Raw genomic sequence first — 22,085 nt, 5'->3', positions numbered from 1 at the left:
GACCTGCCAGTGGTGACAATGTTTGTGGTACTGACCTGCCAGTGGAGACAATGTTTGTGATACTGACCTGCCAGAGGTGATAATGTTTGTGGTACTGACCTGCCAGTGGTGACAATGCTTGTGGTACTGACCTGCCAGATGTGACAATGTTTGTGGTACTGACCTGCCAGAGGTGACAATGTTTGTGGTACTGACCTGCCAGAGGTGACAATGTTTGTGGTACTGACCTGCCAGAGGTGACAATGTTTGTGGTACTGACCTGCTAGAGGTGACAATGTCTGTGGTACTGACCTGCCAGAGGTGACATTGTTTGTGATACTGACCTGCCAGAGGTGACAATGTTTCTGGTACTGACCTGCCAGTGGTGACAGTCTATGTGGTACTGACCTCCCAGAGTTGACAATGTTTGTGGTACTGACCTGCTAGAGGTGACAATGTTTGTGGTACTGACCTGCCAGTGGTGACAATGTTTGTGGTACTGACCTGAAAGTGGTGACAATGTTTGCGCTACTGACCTGCCAGAGGAGATAATGTTTGTGGTACTGACCTGCCAGAAGAGACAATGTTTCTGCTACTGACCTGCCAGAGGTGACAATTTTTGTGGCACTGACCTCCCAGAGGTGACAATGTTTCTGATACTGACCTCCCAGAGGAGACAGTGTTTGTGATACTGACCTGCCAGACTTGACAATGTTTGTGATACTGACCTGCCAGAGGAGACAATGTTTGTGATATTGACCTGCCAGAGGTGACAATGTTTGTGGTACTGACCTGCCAGCGGTGACAACGTTTGTGGTACTGACCTGCCAGTGGTGACAATGTTTGTGGTGCTGACCTGCCAGTGGTGACAATGTTTGTGCTACTGACCTGCCAGTGGTGACAATGTTTGTGGTACTGACCTGCCAGAGGTGACAATGTTTGTGGTACTGACCTGCCAGAGGTGACAATGTTTGTGGTACTGAACTGCCAGTGGTGACAATGTTTGTGGTACTGACCTGCCAGCGGAGACAGTGTTTGTGGTACTGACCTGCCAGAGGTGACAATGTTTGTGGTACTGACCTGCCAGAGGTGACAATGTTTGTGATACTGACCTGCCAGAGGAGACAATGTTTGTGATACTGACCTGCCAGTGGTGACAATGTTTGTGGTACTGACCTGCCAGAGGTGACAATGTTTGTGATACTGACCTGCCAGTGGAGACAATGTTTGTGGCACTGACCTGCCAGTGGTGACAATGTTTGTGGTACTGACCTGCCAGTGGTGACAATGTTTGTGATACTGACCTACCAGAGGTGACAATGTTTGTGAGACTGACTTGCCAGTGGAGATAATGTTTGTGGTACTGACCTGCCAGTGGAGACAATGTTTGTGATACTGACCTGCCAGAGGTGACAATGTTTGTGAGACTGACCTGCCAGTGGTGACAATGTTTGTGGTACTGACCTGCCACTGGAGACAATGTTTGTGATACTGACCTGCCAGAGGTGACAATGTTTGTGATACTGACCTGCCAGTGGAGACAATGTTTGTGGTGCTGACCTGCCAGTGGTGACAATGTTTGTGATACTGACCTGCCATAGGTGACAATGTTTTTAATGCTGACCTGCCAGTGGTGACAATGTTTGTGGTACTGACCTGCCAGTGGTGACAATGTTTGTGCTACTGACCTGCCAGTGGAGACAATCTTTGTGCTACTGACCTGCCAGTGGTGACAATGTTTGTCATCCTGACCTGCCAGTGGTGATAATGTTTGTGCTACTGACCTGCCTGAGGTGACAATGTTTCTGATACTGACCTGCCAGAAGTGACAATGTTTTTGGTACTGAACTGCCAGAGGTGACAATGTTTGTGATACTGACCTGCCAGAGGAGATAATGTTTGCCATGCTGACCTGCCAGAGGTGACAATGTTTGTGATACTGACCTGCCAGAGGTGACAATGTTTGTGATACTGACCTGCCAGAGGTGACATTGTTTGTGGTACTGACCTGCCAGTGGTGACAATGTTTGTGCTACTGACCTGCCAGAAGTGACAATGTTTCTGGTACTGACCTGCCAGAGGTGACAATGTTTGTGGTACTGACCTGCCAGTGGTGACAATGTTTGTGGTACTGACCTGCCAGTGGTGACAATGTTTGTGGTACTGACCTGCCAGAGGTGACAATGTTTGTGATACTGACCTGCCAGAGGTGACATTGTTTGTGGTACTGACCTGCCAGTGGAGACAATGTTTGTGGTGCTGACCTGCCAGTGGTGACAATGTTTGTGATACTGACCTGCCATAGGTGACAATGTTTTTGATGCTGACCTGCCATAGGTGACAATGTTTGTGGTACTGACCTGCCAGAGGTGACAATGTTTGTGGTACTGACCTGCCAGTGGTGATAATGTTTGTGCTACTGACCTGCCAGTGGTGACAGTGTGTGTGATCCTGACCTGCCAGTGGTGATAATGTTTCTGGTACTGACCTGCCAGAGGTGACATTGTTTGTGATACTGACCTGCCAGAGGTGACAATGTTTCTGGTACTGACCTGCCAGTGGTGACAGTCTATGTGGTACTGACCTCCCAGAGTTGACAATGTTTGTGGTACTGACCTGCTAGAGGTGACAATGTTTGTGGTACTGACCTGCCAGTGGTGACAATGTTTGTGGTACTGACCTGAAAGTGGTGACAATGTTTGCGCTACTGACCTGCCAGAGGAGACAATGTTTGTGGTACTGACCTGCCAGAGGAGACAATGTTTCTGCTACTGACCTGCCAGAGGTGACAATTTTTGTGGCACTGACCTCCCAGAGGTGACAATGTTTCTGATACTGACCTCCCAGAGGAGACAGTGTTTGTGATACTGACCTGCCAGAGGTGACAATGTTTGTGATACTGACCTGCCAGAGGAGACAATGTTTGTGATACTGACCTGCCAGAGGTGACAATGTTTGTGGTACTGACCTGCCAGCGGTGACAACGTTTGTGGTACTGACCTGCCAGTGGTGACAATGTTTGTGGTGCTGACCTGCCAGTGGTGACAATGTTTGTGCTACTGACCTGCCAGTGGTGACAATGTTTGTGGTACTGACCTGCCAGAGGTGACAATGTTTGTGGTACTGACCTGCCAGAGGTGACAATGTTTGTGGTACTGAACTGCCAGTGGTGACAATGTTTGTGGTACTGACCTGCCAGCGGAGACAGTGTTTGTGGTACTGACCTGCCAGAGGTGACAATGTTTGTGATACTGACCTGCCAGAGGAGACAATGTTTGTGATACTGACCTGCCAGTGGTGACAATGTTTGTGGTACTGACCTGCCAGAGGTGACAATGTTTGTGATACTGACCTGCCAGTGGAGACAATGTTTGTGGCACTGACCTGCCAGTGGTGACAATGTTTGTGGTACTGACCTGCCAGTGGTGACAATGTTTGTGATACTGACCTACCAGAGGTGACAATGTTTGTGAGACTGACTTGCCAGTGGAGATAGTGTTTGTGGTACTGACCTGCCAGTGGAGACAATGTTTGTGATACTGACCTGCCAGAGGTGACAATGTTTGTGATACTGACCTGCCAGTGGTGACAATGTTTGTGGTACTGACCTGCCACTGGAGACAATGTTTGTGATACTGACCTGCCAGAGGTGACAATGTTTGTGATACTGACCTGCCAGTGGAGACAATGTTTGTGGTGCTGACCTGCCAGTGGTGACAATGTTTGTGATACTGACCTGCCATAGGTGACAATGTTTTTAATGCTGACCTGCCAGTGGTGACAATGTTTGTGGTACTGACCTGCCAGTGGTGAGAATGTTTGTGCTACTGACCTGCCAGTGGAGACAATCTTTGTGCTACTGACCTGCCAGTGGTGACAATGTTTGTGATCCTGACCTGCCAGTGGTGATAATGTTTGTGCTACTGACCTGCCTGAGGTGACAATGTTTCTGATACTGACCTGCCAGAAGTGACAATGTTTTTGGTACTGAACTGCCAGAGGTGACAATGTTTGTGATACTGACCTGCCAGAGGAGATAATGTTTGCCATGCTGACCTGCCAGAGGTGACAATGTTTGTGATACTGACCTGCCAGAGGTGACAATGTTTGTGATACTGACCTGCCAGAGGTGACATTGTTTGTGGTACTGACCTGCCAGTGGTGACAATGTTTGTGCTACTGACCTGCCAGAAGTGACAATGTTTCTGGTACTGACCTGCCAGAGGTGACAATGTTTGTGGTACTGACCTGCCAGTGGTGACAATGTTTGTGGTACTGACCTGCCAGTGGTGACAATGTTTGTGCTACTGACCTGCCAGAGGTGACAATGTTTGTGATACTGACCTGCCAGAGGTGACATTGTTTGTGGTACTGACCTGCCAGTGGAGACAATGTTTGTGGTGCTGACCTGCCAGTGGTGACAATGTTTGTGATACTGACCTGCCATAGGTGACAATGTTTTTGATGCTGACCTGCCATAGGTGACAATGTTTGTGGTACTGACCTGCCAGAGGTGACAATGTTTGTGGTACTGACCTGCCAGTGGTGATAATGTTTGTGCTACTGACCTGCCAGTGGTGACAGTGTGTGTGATCCTGACCTGCCAGTGGTGATAATGTTTGTGCTACTGACCTGCCAGAGGTGACAATGTTTGTGATACTGACCTGCCAGAGGTGACAATGTTTCTGGTACTGACCTGCCAGAGGTGACAATGTTTGTGATACTGACCTGCCAGAGGTGACAATGTTTCTGGTACTGACCTGCCAGTGGTGACAATGTTTGTGCTACTGACCTGCCAGAGGTGATAATGTTTGTGGTACTGACCTGGGAGTGGAGACAATGTCTGTGGTCCTGACCTGCCAGAGGTGACAATGTTTGTGGTACTGACCTGCAAGTGGTGACAATGTTTGTGGTACTGACCTGCTAGTGGAGACAATGTTTGTGGTACTGACCTGCCAGAGGTGACAATGTTTGTGGTACTGACCTGCCAGTGGAGACAATGTTTGTGGCACTGACCTGCCAGTGGTGACAATGTTTGTGGTACTGACCTGCCAGAGGTGACAATGTTTGTGATACTGACCTGCCAGCGGAGACAATGTTTGTGGTACTGACCTGCCAGTGGTGACAATGTTTGTGATACTGACCTGCCAGAGGTGACAATGTTTGTGATGCTGCCCTGCCAGTGGTGACAATGTTTGTGATACTGACCTGCCAGTGGAGACAATGTTTGTGATACTGACCTTTCGAAAGGTGACAATGTTTGTGATACTGACCTGCCAGTGGTGACAATGTTTGTGGTGCTGTCCTGCCAGCGGTGATAATGTTTGTGATACTGACCTGCCAGAGGTGACAATGTTTGTGATACTGACCTGCCAGTGGTGACAATGTTTGTGGTGCTGACCTGCCAGCGGTGATAATGTTTGTGGTACTGACCTGCCAGAGGTGACAATGTTTGTGGTACTGACCTGCCAGTCGAGACAATGTTTGTGGTACTGACCTGCCAGTGGAGACAATGTTTGTGGTACTGACCTGCCAGTGGTGACAATGTTTGTGATACTGACCTTCCAGAGGTGACAATGTTTGTGATACTGACCTGCCAGTGGTGACAATGTTTGTGGTACTGACCTGCCAGAGGTGATAATGTTTGTGATACTGACCTGCCAGAGGTGACAATGTTTGTTGTACTGACCTGCCAGTGGAGACAATGTTTGTGGTACTGACCTGCCAGTGGTGACAATGTTTGTGGTGCTGACCTCCCAGAGGTGACAATGTTTCTGATACTGACCTGCCAGAGGAGACAGTGTTTGTGATACTGACCTGCCAGAGGTGACAATGTTTGTGATACTGACCTGCCAGTGGTGACAATGTTTGTGATACTGACCTGCCAGCGGAGACAATGTTTGTGATACTGACCTGCCAGCGGAGACAATGTTTGTGATACTGACCAGCAAGTGGAGACAATGTTTGTGATACTGACCTGCCAGAGGAGACAATGTTTGTGCTAGTGACCTGCCAGCGGAGACAATGTTTGTGGTACTGACCTGCCAGTGGAGACAATGTTTGTGATACTGACCAGCCAGTGGAGACAATGTTTGTGATACTGACCTGCCAGCGGAGACAATGTTTGTGGTTCTGACCTGCCAGTGGAGACAATGTTTGTGGTACTGACCTGCCAGTGGAGACAATGTTTGTGGTACTGACCAGCCAGTGGAGACAATGTTTGTGATACTGACCTGCCAGTGGTGGCAATGTTTGTGGTACTGACCTGCCAGTGGCGATGAGATGATGGTCGCCACTCCCCCCGCGAAGATGAGAAAACCAATGCCCCTGTTGGTGTACTTGAGGCCGACGAGGTCGGCCACGATAACGCCGAGGAACGCCCCCCAGATACCTGGATGTGTGCAACACAAGTTGATGCAAACGTGGCTTAAAGTGGGAGTTGGGGTATCGTACGTAAACGGGTACGGAGGATACGCTTACAGCTTTTCCACCTCACTCTGCGGCGGAGGGGTAGCATAGTGCTTGAAGCGTTCGGTCGTCACGCCAAAGACCTGGGTTCGATTCCCCACACGGGTGCAATGTGGGAAGCCCACTTGTTTAAATATTGCGTAAAACGGCATTCACTTGCTACTGCTTTCATAGAACGACTGCTTTGCAGAGGTTCACGGCCAGTGTGCACACTATGCCTACATCTCCGCAGTGCCCCATCCCTTATAGCCATCCACATACAATCATACATGATCACCCACCCGTATATATAGCTTCATACACAGGCCCTCGTGTCTTTGCGAAGGTTCAAGATTTTTTTAAAAACTCAAAACATTGAGATGACTCCACATTCGAAATGCTTCATAGGATACATCATGATATTGTAATGTAAAGTATTTCCAGTTGGGCGTCATCTGAAAAAAACCAATATATTTTTGTTCTTTAATCCTCTCAAAGACACGGGGCTCAGGCTTCGAGTCTATAATTGCCACTCCCTGTGGAGCATATTCATCCTCTACAGTCTGATTCTGTGCTGGAACAAACAGCACTAAAAGACCATCACTTGTACCCCAAGAGAAATATAGTCACCCAAGCACAGTTCTGACTGTGCACTCTGTGCACTCTGAACACCTCCTCAAGACCATTAATCCGAATACAGATCTTCTTGTAAGTTATAAACTCAAGGTCAGAAGATAGTCGGCACCAAAAGTTCCCTGACCGTAATGTTCAATACAAAATCAGCTCGTTATGTGACCGACTAGTGGTCTTGATGTTGCTTTTAATTAGATGATGAATGCCGCCATAATACCTGTATCAAGTATATTACTATAGAATAACCATTTCATGTTTTTGTTATTGAAGAAACAAATCATTGGGTGCGCGCTTTCTCGCATGCAGTATACTGCTTCCAGAGTTGGCATACTCACCCATGCAGCCTCCTTGTACAGCAGAGTACATAGCGAAGGCAGGAAAAGAAGTGAGGAAGGGACACAACACCGTCCCCACCCCACACAACAGCAATGCAACTCCTAGGATGAGGGTCCTGCTCACCCAGGGGAAGTCACTGACCCAGGCGACTGGTATTCTCAGCACAACCCCCACAATGCCCATGATGGAGAGAAGGTATGCCACTTTTTCTTTCTTGACACCGCTCTGAAGCGCCAGGTCAGGCATGTGCACGATAGGAACACCATATCCAAAGTAGCAGAACAATGTCCCAAGGGCAAAGAACGAGAACCGGATGTCTTTGAAGACACAAAAGAAATCTTGAAGAGCACGTGTCCTGGTGATGTTCTTGTTGACATCTTCCACTGAAATAGAACATACAGGGTAAGTTGGATCTCTCGACATGCCGGGGTTACTATTTGGCCAATCAAACCCTGGTCATCCACCATCTATTCAAGCAGCTTTGCAGAGATGTTGCCGTTAATTAGGTCCAAGTCTGAGAAAATAATATCAAATATGAATATTAAGATATTAAGGTCCTTGCAGACATAAATGTCACCACATGATCCAGGTGATGGCAACGTAGTACTCGTCAGTCCCATGATCAGGTGCACATTATATCCCTGATGAAGTCCCAAGACACTGTTTAAAATGTGATTTCGTGTCAAACATAAGGCCTCCACCAGCCATTGTAAGGATTCCAGATCGGACAGTAGTAGAGTGAGTTTAGTTGTATGCCGCACTCAGCAATGCTAGTATTTCAGTTATATGGTGGCGGTCTGCAAATAATCGAAGCTGGTCCAGACAATCCAGTGATCAACAACGTGGGCTTGGTCCACGCAGCTGGAATGTGTCAACAAAGCCTGACCACCCGATTCTCTTAGTCCCCATTTCTTACGACAATGAAGTGTGTGTTACTGTAGATCAATTCTAACCCGGATCATCACTGGTTCTAGATCGGAATCAGTCCCCAGAAACCACTGCTGATCGTCAAGGGCGTCATAATAGTCCGGTGACCTGCCTCGTTTCAATATCAGTCTCTGGATTGTCAGGGGCGTCACAATAGTTCGGTGACCTGCCTGGTTCCAATATCAATCTCTGGATTGTCAGGGGCGTCACAATAGTTCGGTGACCTGCCTGGTTCCAATATCAATCTCTGGATTGTCAGGGGCGTCACAATAGTTCGGTGACCTGCCTGGTTCCAAAATCAATCTCTGGATTGTCAGGGGCGTCACAATAGTTCGGTGACCTGCCTCGTTCCAGTATCAGTCTCTGGATTGTCAGAGGTGTCACAATAATTCGGTGACCTGCCTGGTTCCAATATCAATCTCTGGATTGTCAGGGGCGTCACAATAGTTCGGTGACCTGCCTGGTTCCAATATCAATCTCTGGATTGTCAGGGGCGTCAGAATAATTCGGTGACCTGCCTCGTTCCAATGTCAGTCTCTGGATTGTCAGGGGCGTCACAATAGTTCGGTGACCTGCCTGGTTCCAGTATCAGTCTCTGGATTGTCAGAGGTGTCACAATAATTCGGTGACCTGCCTGGTTCCAATATCAATCTCTGGATTGTCAGGGGCGTCACAATAGTTCGGTGACCTGCCTGGTTCCAAAATCAATCTCTGGATTGTCAGGGGCGTCACAATAGTTCGGTGACCTGCCTCGTTCCAGTATCAGTCTCTGGATTGTCAGAGGTGTCACAATAATTCGGTGACCTGCCTGGTTCCAATATCAATCTCTGGATTGTCAGGGGCGTCACAATAGTTCGGTGACCTGCCTGGTTCCAATATCAATCTCTGGATTGTCAGGGGCGTTTGGTAGCCTAGTGGTGAAAGCGTTCGCTAATCACACAGAAGACTCGGGTTCGATTCTCCATATGGGTGAAATGTGTGAAGCCCGTTTCTGGTGTCCACACTATGATATTGTTGAAATATTGCTAATATTTGGCGTTAAACCACTCACACACTCACTCACACACACACGCTGGATTGTCAGATCAAGGCTCGACTACTTTCTACTCGTCGGTATAGGTTCAATACCGATCGGTGTTGCGTTATACAAAAATCAAACCTAGATCTGGACATATTCAATCATATTACTGCATTGTTTTGGATACATACTATGTACCCTCTCTGGATTTTAGAGCAAAACTGAAGAAGTGGGCTCGTTTCACGTACTCCTAAAATCGCTCTGTGGGGAGGGTTGTTATAATTTAATTTACCACTGGATATTAGACGAGTAATGGAAGTAATAGCTACTGACCTTCACGGGTGACCTTGCGCTTTTTTAAATAGTCTGGAGGTCGAAACACGGCTCCACACACGACGGCGTTCAGCGTCAGTCCGGAGATGATCCACATCGTGCCCCTCCAACCGAACGCCGCGATCAGCTCTGTGTACACCAGGGGGAGAACCATGGCTCCTATACCACCCCCAGTCGACCCGATAGCGCTGGCGAATCCACGCTTCTTCTCAAAGTATTGGAAGATAATCACTGCCGATGGGATAAACATTAATCCCAGACCGGTACCTGGAAATAAACAACGGTTCATACAGGAACGGTTTCGTTTTGTCATCTTGCTTGAGGATCATTTAACTGAACTCAGTATGAAGTGAAGATCATCCGGACTGATGATACATGCTGAAGTTTAATGGTGTCAAGGGCCTTGTTGGAAATCAATGGGTTTCTTGTTGGAACTGTCGCCACGCGTAAAACTAAGTCACTCTTGTTGTAATTCCCTGATCGAACAGGTTCCATTTTGGGGATTCGTGGTTCGAATGGATCCCATTTTTATTTTATTCTGTGTTCGAATAGGTCCCCTGTTTAGATAATTGCTGGTTTAATCCCCAAATAACTTGTTTTGACCAGAGGAGATAGATCAAATGGCTGTTGGTGACTACGACGTCAAAGAACATCGCAATGATACGGTTGTCAAAGGTCGCTTTAAGGTTGCGTAAACACTGCTATTATTATGGTCTAAAATCGGCTTTCCTAACTATCGGTTCCTTCATTCGTGACGTCACAGAGACAAACAAATGAACGAAGGATTTTCCTTGTCGCAACGCGAGAGTGAAGAAAGGCTTTTCCTTTATATTTATATTCCTTGTCAGGTGTCGAACAGTGTCCTCTTTTTCAGGTACAACCAGGCAATAGCTCAACGTTCAAGAGGGTAAATATGTCTCCTCATTCTTCACAGTTGAGAACAATACTTGCCTGTGTTTGAACACCCCAGATTACACTCACCTGTTTTCATCTCATAAAATATAACCTAACTTATAGCTCGGAGAGCTTATAATATATAATAGATGCAGGAGATGCAGTCATACCTTTCTTGAATTAACGTTTGTAATATTTACGTAACAGGAGGAGGTTATTTTTAGAAACTTAAGTAAAGAATACTTTTAAACAATTACGTCACTGAGTATTTAAATACTTTGGCCACATGCATTAACCGCATTCAGACATGACATTCTACACGCTCCTATACGAACTACATGTGACTATACACTGCCAACACTGTTTGAATCTCAAGAAACACTTCTTAGAGAGGCATGTTGAGAAGTTGGTGAATCAGATAAGGACAAAACTTTATGGATGAGCAACGTCTTCATTCAGGTCGAGCGACGTTCAAGACAGGTTGGTATACACACACACACATAGACACACACACACGTACACATACACACATACATACACATACACACACATACACATACACACATAAACACACATACACGCACACACACATAAACACATACACACACACATACACACACACATGCACATACACACACACATTCACACACATACATGCACATACATACACATATACACGCACACACACATATACACACACACACATACACCACACACACATATTTCCATTCCATGGATTCTTGTTTGCTCTCAGGATCATAGTGGTGGATTCAGGTTTCATCACAGGTTACTAGCCTAAAGTGAAAATCTGCTGGATTCTTTTTGTATCTGGTTAGCATGGAGTTGCTTATGGTGACCCTTGTTTGCTTCACTTCATCTGTAAGCATTCTTGACACCCATCTTGCGCACACCTTAGACATGACGAGATGTTCATGAAGAATTGTCTCGACAGATCCGTGTGAAATGCCTGTGGTCTCCTCTAACTCATGGAGTGTGATTCGACGATTTTCCAGCACAAGTCTATGCACTCTGTCAATGTTTTCCTGACTAGTGCTTGTTGTTGGGCGACCTGGACGGGGGTAATCTTCAAGACTCCCTCTACCATGCTTAAATTCATTGACCCGTCGTTTGATGGTAGCACATGAAGGGAAATACCTCCCATAAACTGCTGAAAGCCTTTCTTGAATGTTCTTCGCCAAGTTTCCTTCAAGAAACTTCTGAGAGTAGGATACCAAAACGTATATATCACATCTGCTACACCCCAAGGTTCAATGCCGTGCCATAGGCTGTGACACCTGGGTATGAAAAATGCTCAAGGCTTAAAACTTATTGACATCCCCTCGTGCAAGGCAGGAGAGTATGGACATGTTTATACAAGTTCTTAGAGTGGTTGATAGGTAGTATGGAAGTACAGGAGCAATGTGATGACAAGAGATTACATGTAGAGGCCAGTGACAATAGGGGCCATACTGAGGCCAGTCTGTGGTACAGGGCTTTAGAGTGGGGCATGTTACAAGCACTTAGCGTTCGTTGATGAGTTCGTCATATGCTGACGGGATGAAGTAACCTTGATCTCTGTTTATCCGGGGTCGGTGTCGTTTCATGTGGATGGCCTCTGTTAACTTCCGTTTTGGGGAAGTCGGTTTGATTGATGGACAGTAGTGTATATTCTGTCCAGTTGATTTGGTGATTGGGGTTGGACTGAATATGTTCTGATATAGCCGATTTGTTGTCGGTTTACTCTGGTGTTGATTGGCCTCAGTGTTTCGCCAATATACGATTGTCCACAGTTAAAGTCAATTTTGTAGACAAAACCCTTGGGGTGAGGGTTGGAATCCCAGATGGGACTCAACCAAAAAAGTACTAGAAAGTGAAATCCTAAATATGACATATGTTGCATTTGTCCACTTTCTAAATGGTATCGTGTAATCACACCCCTGGGATTAGATTTTCTGCTTGTGGAGTGGTTACGCCCGTTGGCGTGTAGAAGGTTAGTTAGAGTTTGTGGAGTGGTTACGCCCGTTGGCCTGTAGAAGGTTAGTTAGAGTTTGTGGAGTGGTTACGCCCGTTGGCCTGTAGAAGGTTAGTTAGAGTTTATGGAGTGGTTACGCCCGTTGGTCTGTAGAAGGTTAGTTAGAGTTTGTGGAGTGGTTACGCCCGTTGGCCTGTAGAAGGTTAGTTAGAGTTTGTGGAGTGGTTACGCCCGTTGGCCTGTAGAAGGTTAGTTAGAGTTTGTGGAGTGGTTACGCCCGTTGGCGTGTAGAAGGTTAGTTAGAGTTTGTGGAGTGGTTACGCCCGTTGGCGTGTAGAAGGTTAGTTAGAGTTTGTGGAGTGGTTACGCCCGTTGGCCTGTAGAAGGTTAGTTAGAGTTTGTGGAGTGGTTACGCCCGTTGGCCTGTAGAAGGTTGTTTAGAGTTTGTGGAGCGGTTACGCCCGTTGGCCTGTAGAAGGTTGTTTACAGTTTGTGGAGTGGTTACGCCCGTTGGCGTGTAGAAGGTTAGTTAGAGTTTGTGGAGTGGTTACGCCCGATGGCCTGTAGAAGGTTAGTTAGAGTTTGTGGAGTGGTTACGCCCGTTGGCCTGTAGAAGTTTAGTTAGAGTTTGTGGAGTGGTTACGCCCGTTGGTCTGTAGAAGGTTAGTTAGAGTTTGTGGAGTGGTTACGCCCGTTGGCCTGTAGAAGGTTAGTTAGAGTTTGTGGAGTGGTTACGCCCATTGGCCTGTAGAAGGTTAGTTAGAGTTTGTGGAGTAGTTACGCCCGTTGGCCTGTAGAAGGTTAGTTAGAGTTTGTGGAGTGGTTACGCCCGTTGGCCTGTAGAAGGTTAGTTAGAGTTTGTGGAGTGGTTACGCCCGTTGGCGTGTAGAAGGTTAGTTAGAGTTTGTGAAGTGGTTACGCCCGTTGGTCTGTAGAAGGTTAGTTAGAGTTTGTGGAGTGGTTACGCCCGTTGGCCTGTAGAAGGTTAGTTAGAGTTTGTGGAGTGGTTACGCCCGTTGGCCTGTAGAAGGTTAGTTAGAGTTTGTGGAGTGGTTACGCCCGTTGGCCTGTAGAAGGTTAGTTAGAGTTTGTGGAGTGGTTACGCCCGTTGGCCTGTAGAAGGTTAGTTAGAGTTTGTGGAGTGGTTACGCCCGTTGTTGGTTACGCCCGTTGGCCTGTAGAAGGTTAGTTAGAGTTTGTGGAGTGGTTACGCCCGTTGGCCTGTAGAAGGTTAGTTAGAGTTTGTGGAGTGGTTACGCCCGTTGGCCTGTAGAAGGTTAGTTAGAGTTTGTGGAGTGGTTACGCCCGTTGGCCTGTAGAAGGTTAGTTAGAGTTTGTGGAGTGGTTACGCCCGTTGGCCTGTAGAAGGTTAGTTAGAGTTTGTGGAGTGGTTACGCCCGTTGGCCTGTAGAAGGTTAGTTAGAGTTTGTGGAGTGGTTACTCCCGTTGGCCTGTAGAAGGTTAGTTAGAGTTTGTGGAGTGGTTACGCCCGTTGGCCTGTAGAAGGTTGTTTAGAGTTTGTGGAGTGGAGAATGTGGTCTCTATACCGGCTTGTTGCTTCAGGTGTCTGCTTATCTGGTGTGAAGTCTTGCCACTGTAGGGGATGGAGATTTTTATCGCTGCTGGCTCTGTTCTTGGTGGCGTAGATGTTGCTGATAGGGTGGAGGCAATGGTCCTGTTGACCAATTTGGGTGGATAATCTTTGAGACCAGTGAACGCGTCTTTGAGATGGTTTAATTCCTCTTGGAGATTGGTGAAGCAGATGTTCTTGGCTCTCCTGGTGAGAGTGGATATTGTGCCAGTCTTTAAACACGGTGGATGGCTGGAGTGGTAGTTCACATATTGGTTGCTGTGTGTCGGCTTGGGGGTAAACAGTGGTATCGAGTGTGTTGGTAGGGAGGCGGGTCTTAAGGACATCACGGAATGGCAGCGCGTTATTGGTTTCAGGTTCCATAGTAAATTTAATGCGGTGGTGTTGGCTGTTCAGGTGTTGTAGTAGCTGGTCTGTATCTTGGCCAGGGTGGAGGACGACAAACGTGTCGTCAGCCTTACGATGCCAACACATGGGTTTCACAGGTGACGTCAGTAGGGCTTTCTCTTCCAGATCCGTGAGGTATATTTCACTGAGAATAGGCGATAGTGGCGAACTCATGGGCAGTCCATGTATTTGTTCGTAGATTTCTTCGCCCCAGGTGAAGTAGGTTTCTTGCCCCATCATCAGCCCCATAACCAATCAGACAATGGCTACTATTTGGGGATCGGAGGGACTTTCAAAATATTCAGGTCACTGACACAAATCTCTTCAACAAACAAAAATCCGCATATAACACAGTTATTTGACCTGCAGTATATACGCTTTGGGGTTTCTGTAGACATGGTTACCATTAGCTAATATTTCCGCAAGATGACATCCTTGAATACTGTCAAAAACACCATTTTCGGCGATTGTTTACTCACCGTTGTCATGGTTGTACGTACGCCGTGTACATCACCCGGAAGCGAACGTACGCTAAATAGCATTCGGAATCGTTCGGTTACCAACCTTTTCGCGATAAAAAGTTCAAACGGTATGTGCGAATGTGCACTCTCGCGATTTGGCAAGCTGTGTTCTGATTGGTCAATCTCATAGCTTACCTGATGCGACCTCCCATAAGGTTTTGTTAGACTCAGTAGTGGAGTGTAACGAAAAGTACTGAGGATAAGTTTACTTAGACTGACTCCATAATCAACCTAACCTCAACCTACATTGTATGAACATCAGCTGGTGTAATATTGGGTTTTGGAGGCTGAGCTTTGTGGAGAATGCTGGTGACCTGGTGTCTGATGAAGTCAATCTTTCCACCATTTGTTGGAGGCCTTTCTCAATGTTGGCGACAAAGATGTCCGAATTGATTGCGAAACAAGCCATTAAACAACTAGAATAGGATCCAGATATTGTCATCGCCCCAGTTGACAAGGGCAGAGCCATTGTAATCCTAGACAAAGACCACTTCCACTCAATGGTGGACAACCTCATAGATGACACCTCAGACTATAGGAAGATGGAGAGGGATCCTACTGCCAAGCTTAACCGTTAGCACAAGGCTACGTTAAAAACCTCCACGATAAATATGAACTCTCAACAGATCTGTATCGCAAACTGACAGTATCTCATCCCCAGTCACCTTATGCCAGAGCCACAGTCAAAGTCCACAAGAACCCCGTCATAACTCGTCTACTACTCTGTGCCCAGCACCTTACCCAAGTACTCTCCCCGTTATGTAAATCTGCCAACTCCTTCATCAGCGACTTCTGTACCAAGATCCGTGACATCACCATCCCAGGTCCCGTGATCAGTCATGACTTTGTGGATCTATTCACCAAAGCTCTACGCCACAGAACTGACAACCTTCAACAACCCCTCAACATCAGCCTCTCTGCCGTCTCAATCATCAGCCTCACCTCCTCATGCATCAACTCCACCTATTTCACCTGGGGTGATGCCATCTATGAGCAAATCCATGGACTACCTATGGGTTCCCCACTATCCTCCATCCTAACGGAAATTTATATTACCGACCTTGAAGATAAGGCTCTAGAAACAGCACCCTTCAAACCTTCCTGCTGGTACCGCAAAGTGGATGACACCTTCGTTGTCCTTCAACGAATCAATCGTGACCAAGGATATTTCATTCCATCTGCTTATGATGCACTCCTCTACCAAGCCCAATCAATTGTATAAACATCTCATCCTCCATTGTAATTCCTTCATTGTAACCCCCTTTATTTGTACATGTCTGGCTTCCATTCACTATCATCCTTTGTGTACTACTGGCTTCTCCAGCTTTCTGCCTCTCCAATCATGGCATTATGTTGCTCCGGTTGTCAGTTGTGTTTTCTTTGTATACTATGTTATCTCATTGTTTTTATATATATATACTACATACACGTTTTGGATGAAAGAGATCAGAATGAAATGCCTGATACAGTCAGTGAGAAGGGCTATGGGTGTTACAGAACTTGGCAGATATTACACCTGATGTTGACATTGTTCCCAGTTGTTGGCACTTAAGTGATGTTTTAGGACTGTGTGACTGTTTTGAAAATGATCGCACTTGTGAACGTTAGACATACTAATAGAACTACTAATTAGAACTACAAAATGAAACCATTTGGCGATGTTTGCGTCTCTACTGCCGTTTCTTGTTCTTTTTGTGGGAGAGTGTAGTGTTTTCCGTAGTCATTGTTTAATTGTGGACAAGACACCAGGCATTGTGACACATGACACGGGATGAGGTGTCAAGAATCAGTTCGCTAATGCAGCACCGTGTGTCTCCACCACTGGCATTGATGCAGGCTTGACATCGACGACGTAAAGACGATACTAAGCGATTCATGAAAGCTTGTTCCACGTCTTAAACAACGCTTTTCCCAATAAAGCTTACGTAAATGGCTGATTCTGGGCCTGGCGTAAAAGTCTCTCCATTTCATCCCAAGCCTGCTCGATAGGCGACAGGGCTGGAGAAACTGCTGGACACCGCAGAACCGGATTACCCTGTTATCTGAGGATATCATGCGCGACATGTGGACGGGGGTTAATTTGCTCTTTATGAATAAATACCTGTATTGGGGCCCAGTGATTTCGCCCCTATATAGCAGACATATCAGATTGCCAGTGAAACAGGACATAAGTCAGGAATGGTCCCAACGGCCAAACTGGCAGTCTGGAACCGAATCCTTAGTTGGGTCAGTCGAATGTGGTTGTCTTGCTGACGTAACGTCACATGTGGACAGCCGGACAGACGCAAATCTGTCGTGCTCCATAATGTCCAAAACATCTCCACCTGAGATCGAGTTTCCATGGGCACAAACATGTCTGACCGCCTCATTTGGACAAGTCCAATCTCAAGCATACCCCCAGCGCGGAGACACTGACTTTCTGTAAGCCGTGGCATGGCGTACGCACAGTTTATGTTTTTCACATCATTCAGTGACAAGAAATTAATCAACCATTCTTCAATTTTCAAAGCAACGTGTATGAATTTCATGTGTCAAAAAGCATGCAAAGCATGTATAATCTGGTAGAAAATGTTCCAGGACGTTGTTTCGAAACTTTACGTTAACACTATAAGTGTTATCCGTTTCAATGTTGGTATGAGGCTTTATAATTCTTCTACCATTGAGGATTTTAATTGTCATAATTTATTTGTCATATCACTCGATAATAAGAAGGTTGTCTATAAGAGCTGGCAGTATTTCAAGTCATAACAGCACCTCACATATCAAGGGTGTTGAGCTATTTACCGGAACAACGACCCGGTCGTGCAAATAGGCAGGTCACATGTCAAATCCTTACATTATGCGCGGCAGGTCATGTCACGTGACTTCAACCACATGCATTTCACGATGTGCACACACATCTACACATAGAGAAATGTACACATCCAATTTGTCGGCTGACGCAAAAGACATTATTAGAAAAATCTATAATAAGGGGCCGTCCATTTGTAGCTCCTAAAAAGTATTTCAAACGGACCCAACATGCCTTGGAACTCTCAAAGGGCGTGTTGAGTGGAATTATCCATGCATCTCAAAAGTCGGTAGGAAATTAAAACTGGATAGTTTTGATCAAAGATTTGTCAGGGACACAATTAAAGAACCAACACGTCAAAATGAGCATGTGTCGGTACGGCGATTTGTAGCTGAAATTTGGTTACAAATATAAAAGTGTAAAGGGGATACAACTTGCCATGTGTGAACGGCATGACATCGTAAAATCAAGAATAAATTACTTGAGATTAATTAGAAAAAAACGCGCTGATGGTCACGAACCGGTGTATCTAGACGAGACATGGGTAAATGCCTCCCATACATCATCTTACCAATGGCACCATCCTGACAGACAGGAGCCAAAACGGAAGCTACCAGCTGGTAGAAGACAGAGACTTATAATTCTGCATAATGGCTCACACGAAGAAAAGTTGTCTGGATGGGATTTGGTATTTAAATCTAAGTCCACCGACGGGAGAGACTATCATACGGAAATGAACGGCTGTCTTTACACAGTATGTAGAACAGCAACTGATCACAGCCCTTCCAGAAAAGTCATTGGTAGTCATGGACAATGCTCCATACCACAATTGCCGTGAGTACGACAATAGGTGTCCAACATCCAGTTGTCGCAAAGCAGGGATCATTGAATGGCTTGACAGAAACAACATCGTAAGACCTGTCAACGCAACAAAACCAGATCTGTATGAGCTTGTGTTACAGCACTAACCACCACATTCCTATGCCATCGACAATATGTTGAAGAACGCTGGTCTCGAGGTTCTACGACTACCGCCATACCATTGCGATCTGAATCCGATTGAACTGATATGGGATGATATCAAGGGGAAGGTATCACGCTACAACACGGCATCCAAGTTATCTGACGTTGAAAAAATAAATTGTTCACACGGCAATAGGGGAGAATGATATCAGTCGATGGGAAGCCTGTGTCAAACATGTAAATTCGAGGAAAGCAAGTAAGTGATCAACCCCCAAAATATACAAATCAAAGACCCACTCCAGTAATGTGTACATGCATAGTTTCCCAGAAATATGATTAATGGACTGTGAATAGTGCATGAAAAGACATCGCAATAGCAATTTGAAAACATCATATAAATTATTTGACATATTTGATTTTGAAATGACCCCTTCTGCCCTACATCGGTATTGACACCGTTAACTAATGCAAAATGCACGTGCTTAAGACACGTGACATGACCTGCCGAGCATAATGTAAGAATGTGACATGTGACCTGCCTATTTGCACGACCGGGTCGTTGTTCCGGTAAGTAGCTCAACACCCTTGACATGTGAGGTGCTGTTATGACTTGTTATATGTAAAGACAGCTCTTATAGACAACTTTTTAATTATCGAGTGACAATTAAAATCCTCATTGGTAGAAGAATTATAAAGCCTCATACCAACTTTGAAACTTATAGTGTTAAAGTAAAGTTACCAAACACCGTCCTGAAACATTTTCTGCCACACTTTAAGTTCTCAGCGCACAAGGAGCGCATTGCAAGGGCGATACGCATCATTATATTTCATTTCATGCCAAGTGCTCCGAGTCATATTGATTTAGCTTCAGAAATAACTTTCAGCTTATGCAGTTTTGTATTAGGCATAGTTACATTTGTTCCCTTCTTAAACTGTATTGGAATACATCTTATACAATAGCTATGTACGCTATTGTATCATTGTACTTTGCTATTATTCGTGGTAACTACCTATAGCAGGTGATCACCTGGTCTTACCTACCTGCTATAACGCCATATGTGATGCACAGGTAAAGAATACCGTTAGCAAACCAGCTGCTGAACAGGGCGAGGGACGCAATAATGGCTCCCACCATAGTTGTGAGGCGACAACCAAGGCGTTCTGTCATCATCCCCGACAGAGGACCTTGAAGAGAGACAAAGTTAAAGCTGAATGTCAGTCTACTTCACTTGATGACATACAGTACATTTCACTAACAAATGCTATTTTGTAGTTTTATGTAGTTTGACACCACACTCAATATTCCAACTGTATGGTCTGTGAATATTAGGCATCAGATCAGCTAATCCAGACACTGCCATTAGGTACAACGGTTCTTGACATAGTACTACGATGACCAGCAATAAAACAGGACAGAACGCAGTCGGTGTCTAATCTGGACCCCAAGGGGTGCAGAGGAAACATTCCTATCGATTCTGCACCGTAAGTGTGTGTCTGTGTGTTTGAATTCTGACAGAATCCTTGATAGACAGCCCCACGTGGATGTCTGCAGTGTGCCTGTCAGCACTCATCATAATCAAAGTATCTACTTCAATCTATAAATGTAGTCTTCACTTCAGGTTGTATATAGTTACTCCAGTGGGAAAGCACCACTAAACTATTTTGCAGAGGTAAGGTACAAGACTATTCCGCTATGCCCGCGTTAGTTAACGAAGATCCGTTGATCAGCTGTTTGAATATCAAATCAAACTTCATAATCCTGTCAGCGTTTCAAATCTACAGCCTGCTGCATCAGAGACTCCTCCCTAGATACATCAGCAGGTGCGGGGTGAACCTGCTGGCAAAGGTCCTCATTGTCACCTACAAACATGTTGAGTCCACCAACTCCTAACTAGATACATCGGCCGGTGGTGGTGACATATGTGCACCTGTTGACCAAGGTCCTCACACTTGCCTGACCCGTGAAGGTCCCGGGACAGAATAGGCCTTCAGCAACCCATGCTTGCTATAAAAGGTGACAATGCTTGTCGTAAGAGGCGACTAACGGGATCGAGTGGTCAGGCTGGCTGACTTGATTTACACATGTCATCAGTTCCAAATTGCGCAGATCGATGCTGATGTTGTTGGTCACTGGTCCATTATTGATTGATGTTTATAGTCTGGTCCAGACTCCATTATTTACAGACCGCCACCATATGGCTGGAATAGTGCTTAGTGTGGGGTAAAACTAAACTCACTCACTCCTCATACTTACCTACAAACATACTGAGTCCACCAGCCAGAGATCCAACCCATGCCGCCTCGGTCCTATTGGCGTGGAAGTAGTCAATAAGTTCAATGTAAATAATTCCGAATGCGCTCACTGAACCCAGTAGCAGGAAGTGGGTATAGAACCGACCGAGCACACATACCCACCCCCACCCTCCTTCTGGAACTGTGTCCTGCTTTTTCTCCAGAAACACCTGACTGGCATTGTTCGATGTGTCCAGGTCAGTCTCAGACAGAGGCTCCTTCTTCTCAAGGTCCATGTCGATCTTACTCTGAAAGTAAGTATGTTCTCCATACATTCCATTCCTACTTAGCTCATCCGTACATCTGGAAACTGAAAGTAATTAGCTTATCCGTACATCTGGAAACTGAAAGTAATTAGCTTATCCGTACATCTGGAAACTGAAAGTAATTAGCTTATCCGTACATCTGGAAACTGAAAGTATATAGCGTATCAATACATCTTAGATATATATAACTCTGAAAAGAAACAACTTATCAATACATCTCATCTAAATATAAACCTGAAAGCAGATAACCCATATACTCTCCCGAAAAAGAAAGTGTGCATTGAAGAAATTGATCAAACTCAAAAAAAAATCGTATGTGTAAACAATGTTCACCTGTTCATGAATAAGTGATATTGAACACAAAAACGGTTTTCCCCGTTAAAATTGCGGTAACGTTAAATGACGTGCTGCACGTTTGTGAAAAGGCATGTTTTGCACGTGGAGACTGTGAAAATTCATGCAGCAGTGTGAAACCTTGGGTATTTAAACACAAAAGTAAGGTCTTCTTATCGTTCACATTGAAACTTGCGCTGCTGTTAAAACTTCAATTTAGCACGCCAAGATTGACAATAGATCAACGTCTCCTTGCCCTGGGTATGATTAGAGCTGTCAGAACACACAGAGTGGTTGCCCAGCATGTCAACTGTCACCGTAACACTGTAGACAGGCCAGTCCATCAACATGCACAACATGCTGACGTTGGAGACCAACCCCGCTCCGGGAGACCCCGAGTTA

At 45.7% G+C, this 22,085-nt stretch overlaps 1 protein-coding gene across 1 annotated transcript in view; it reads right to left on the bottom strand.

Annotated features, from left to right (window-relative positions):
* The window catches only part of LOC137282769 (monocarboxylate transporter 14-like), a 66,948-nt gene extending 45,628 nt beyond the window's left edge, over positions 1-21,320 (bottom strand). Inside the window, exons 1-5 of the mRNA XM_067814558.1 lie at positions 21,047-21,320; positions 19,834-19,977; positions 9,674-9,940; positions 7,395-7,778; positions 6,245-6,370 (exon numbers count right to left, since the gene is read on the bottom strand). Coding sequence (XP_067670659.1) covers positions 6,245-6,370; positions 7,395-7,778; positions 9,674-9,940; positions 19,834-19,977; positions 21,047-21,320 — 1,195 coding nt within the window. The remainder of the gene's footprint in view (positions 1-6,244; positions 6,371-7,394; positions 7,779-9,673; positions 9,941-19,833; positions 19,978-21,046) is intronic.
* Positions 21,321-22,085: the final 765 nt, after the last annotated feature.

This window comes from Haliotis asinina, chromosome 4 (assembly GCF_037392515.1).
Source record: "Haliotis asinina isolate JCU_RB_2024 chromosome 4, JCU_Hal_asi_v2, whole genome shotgun sequence".
Lineage (NCBI taxonomy): Eukaryota > Metazoa > Mollusca > Gastropoda > Lepetellida > Haliotidae > Haliotis > Haliotis asinina.
This window is presented reverse-complemented; position numbering and strand designations above follow the sequence as displayed.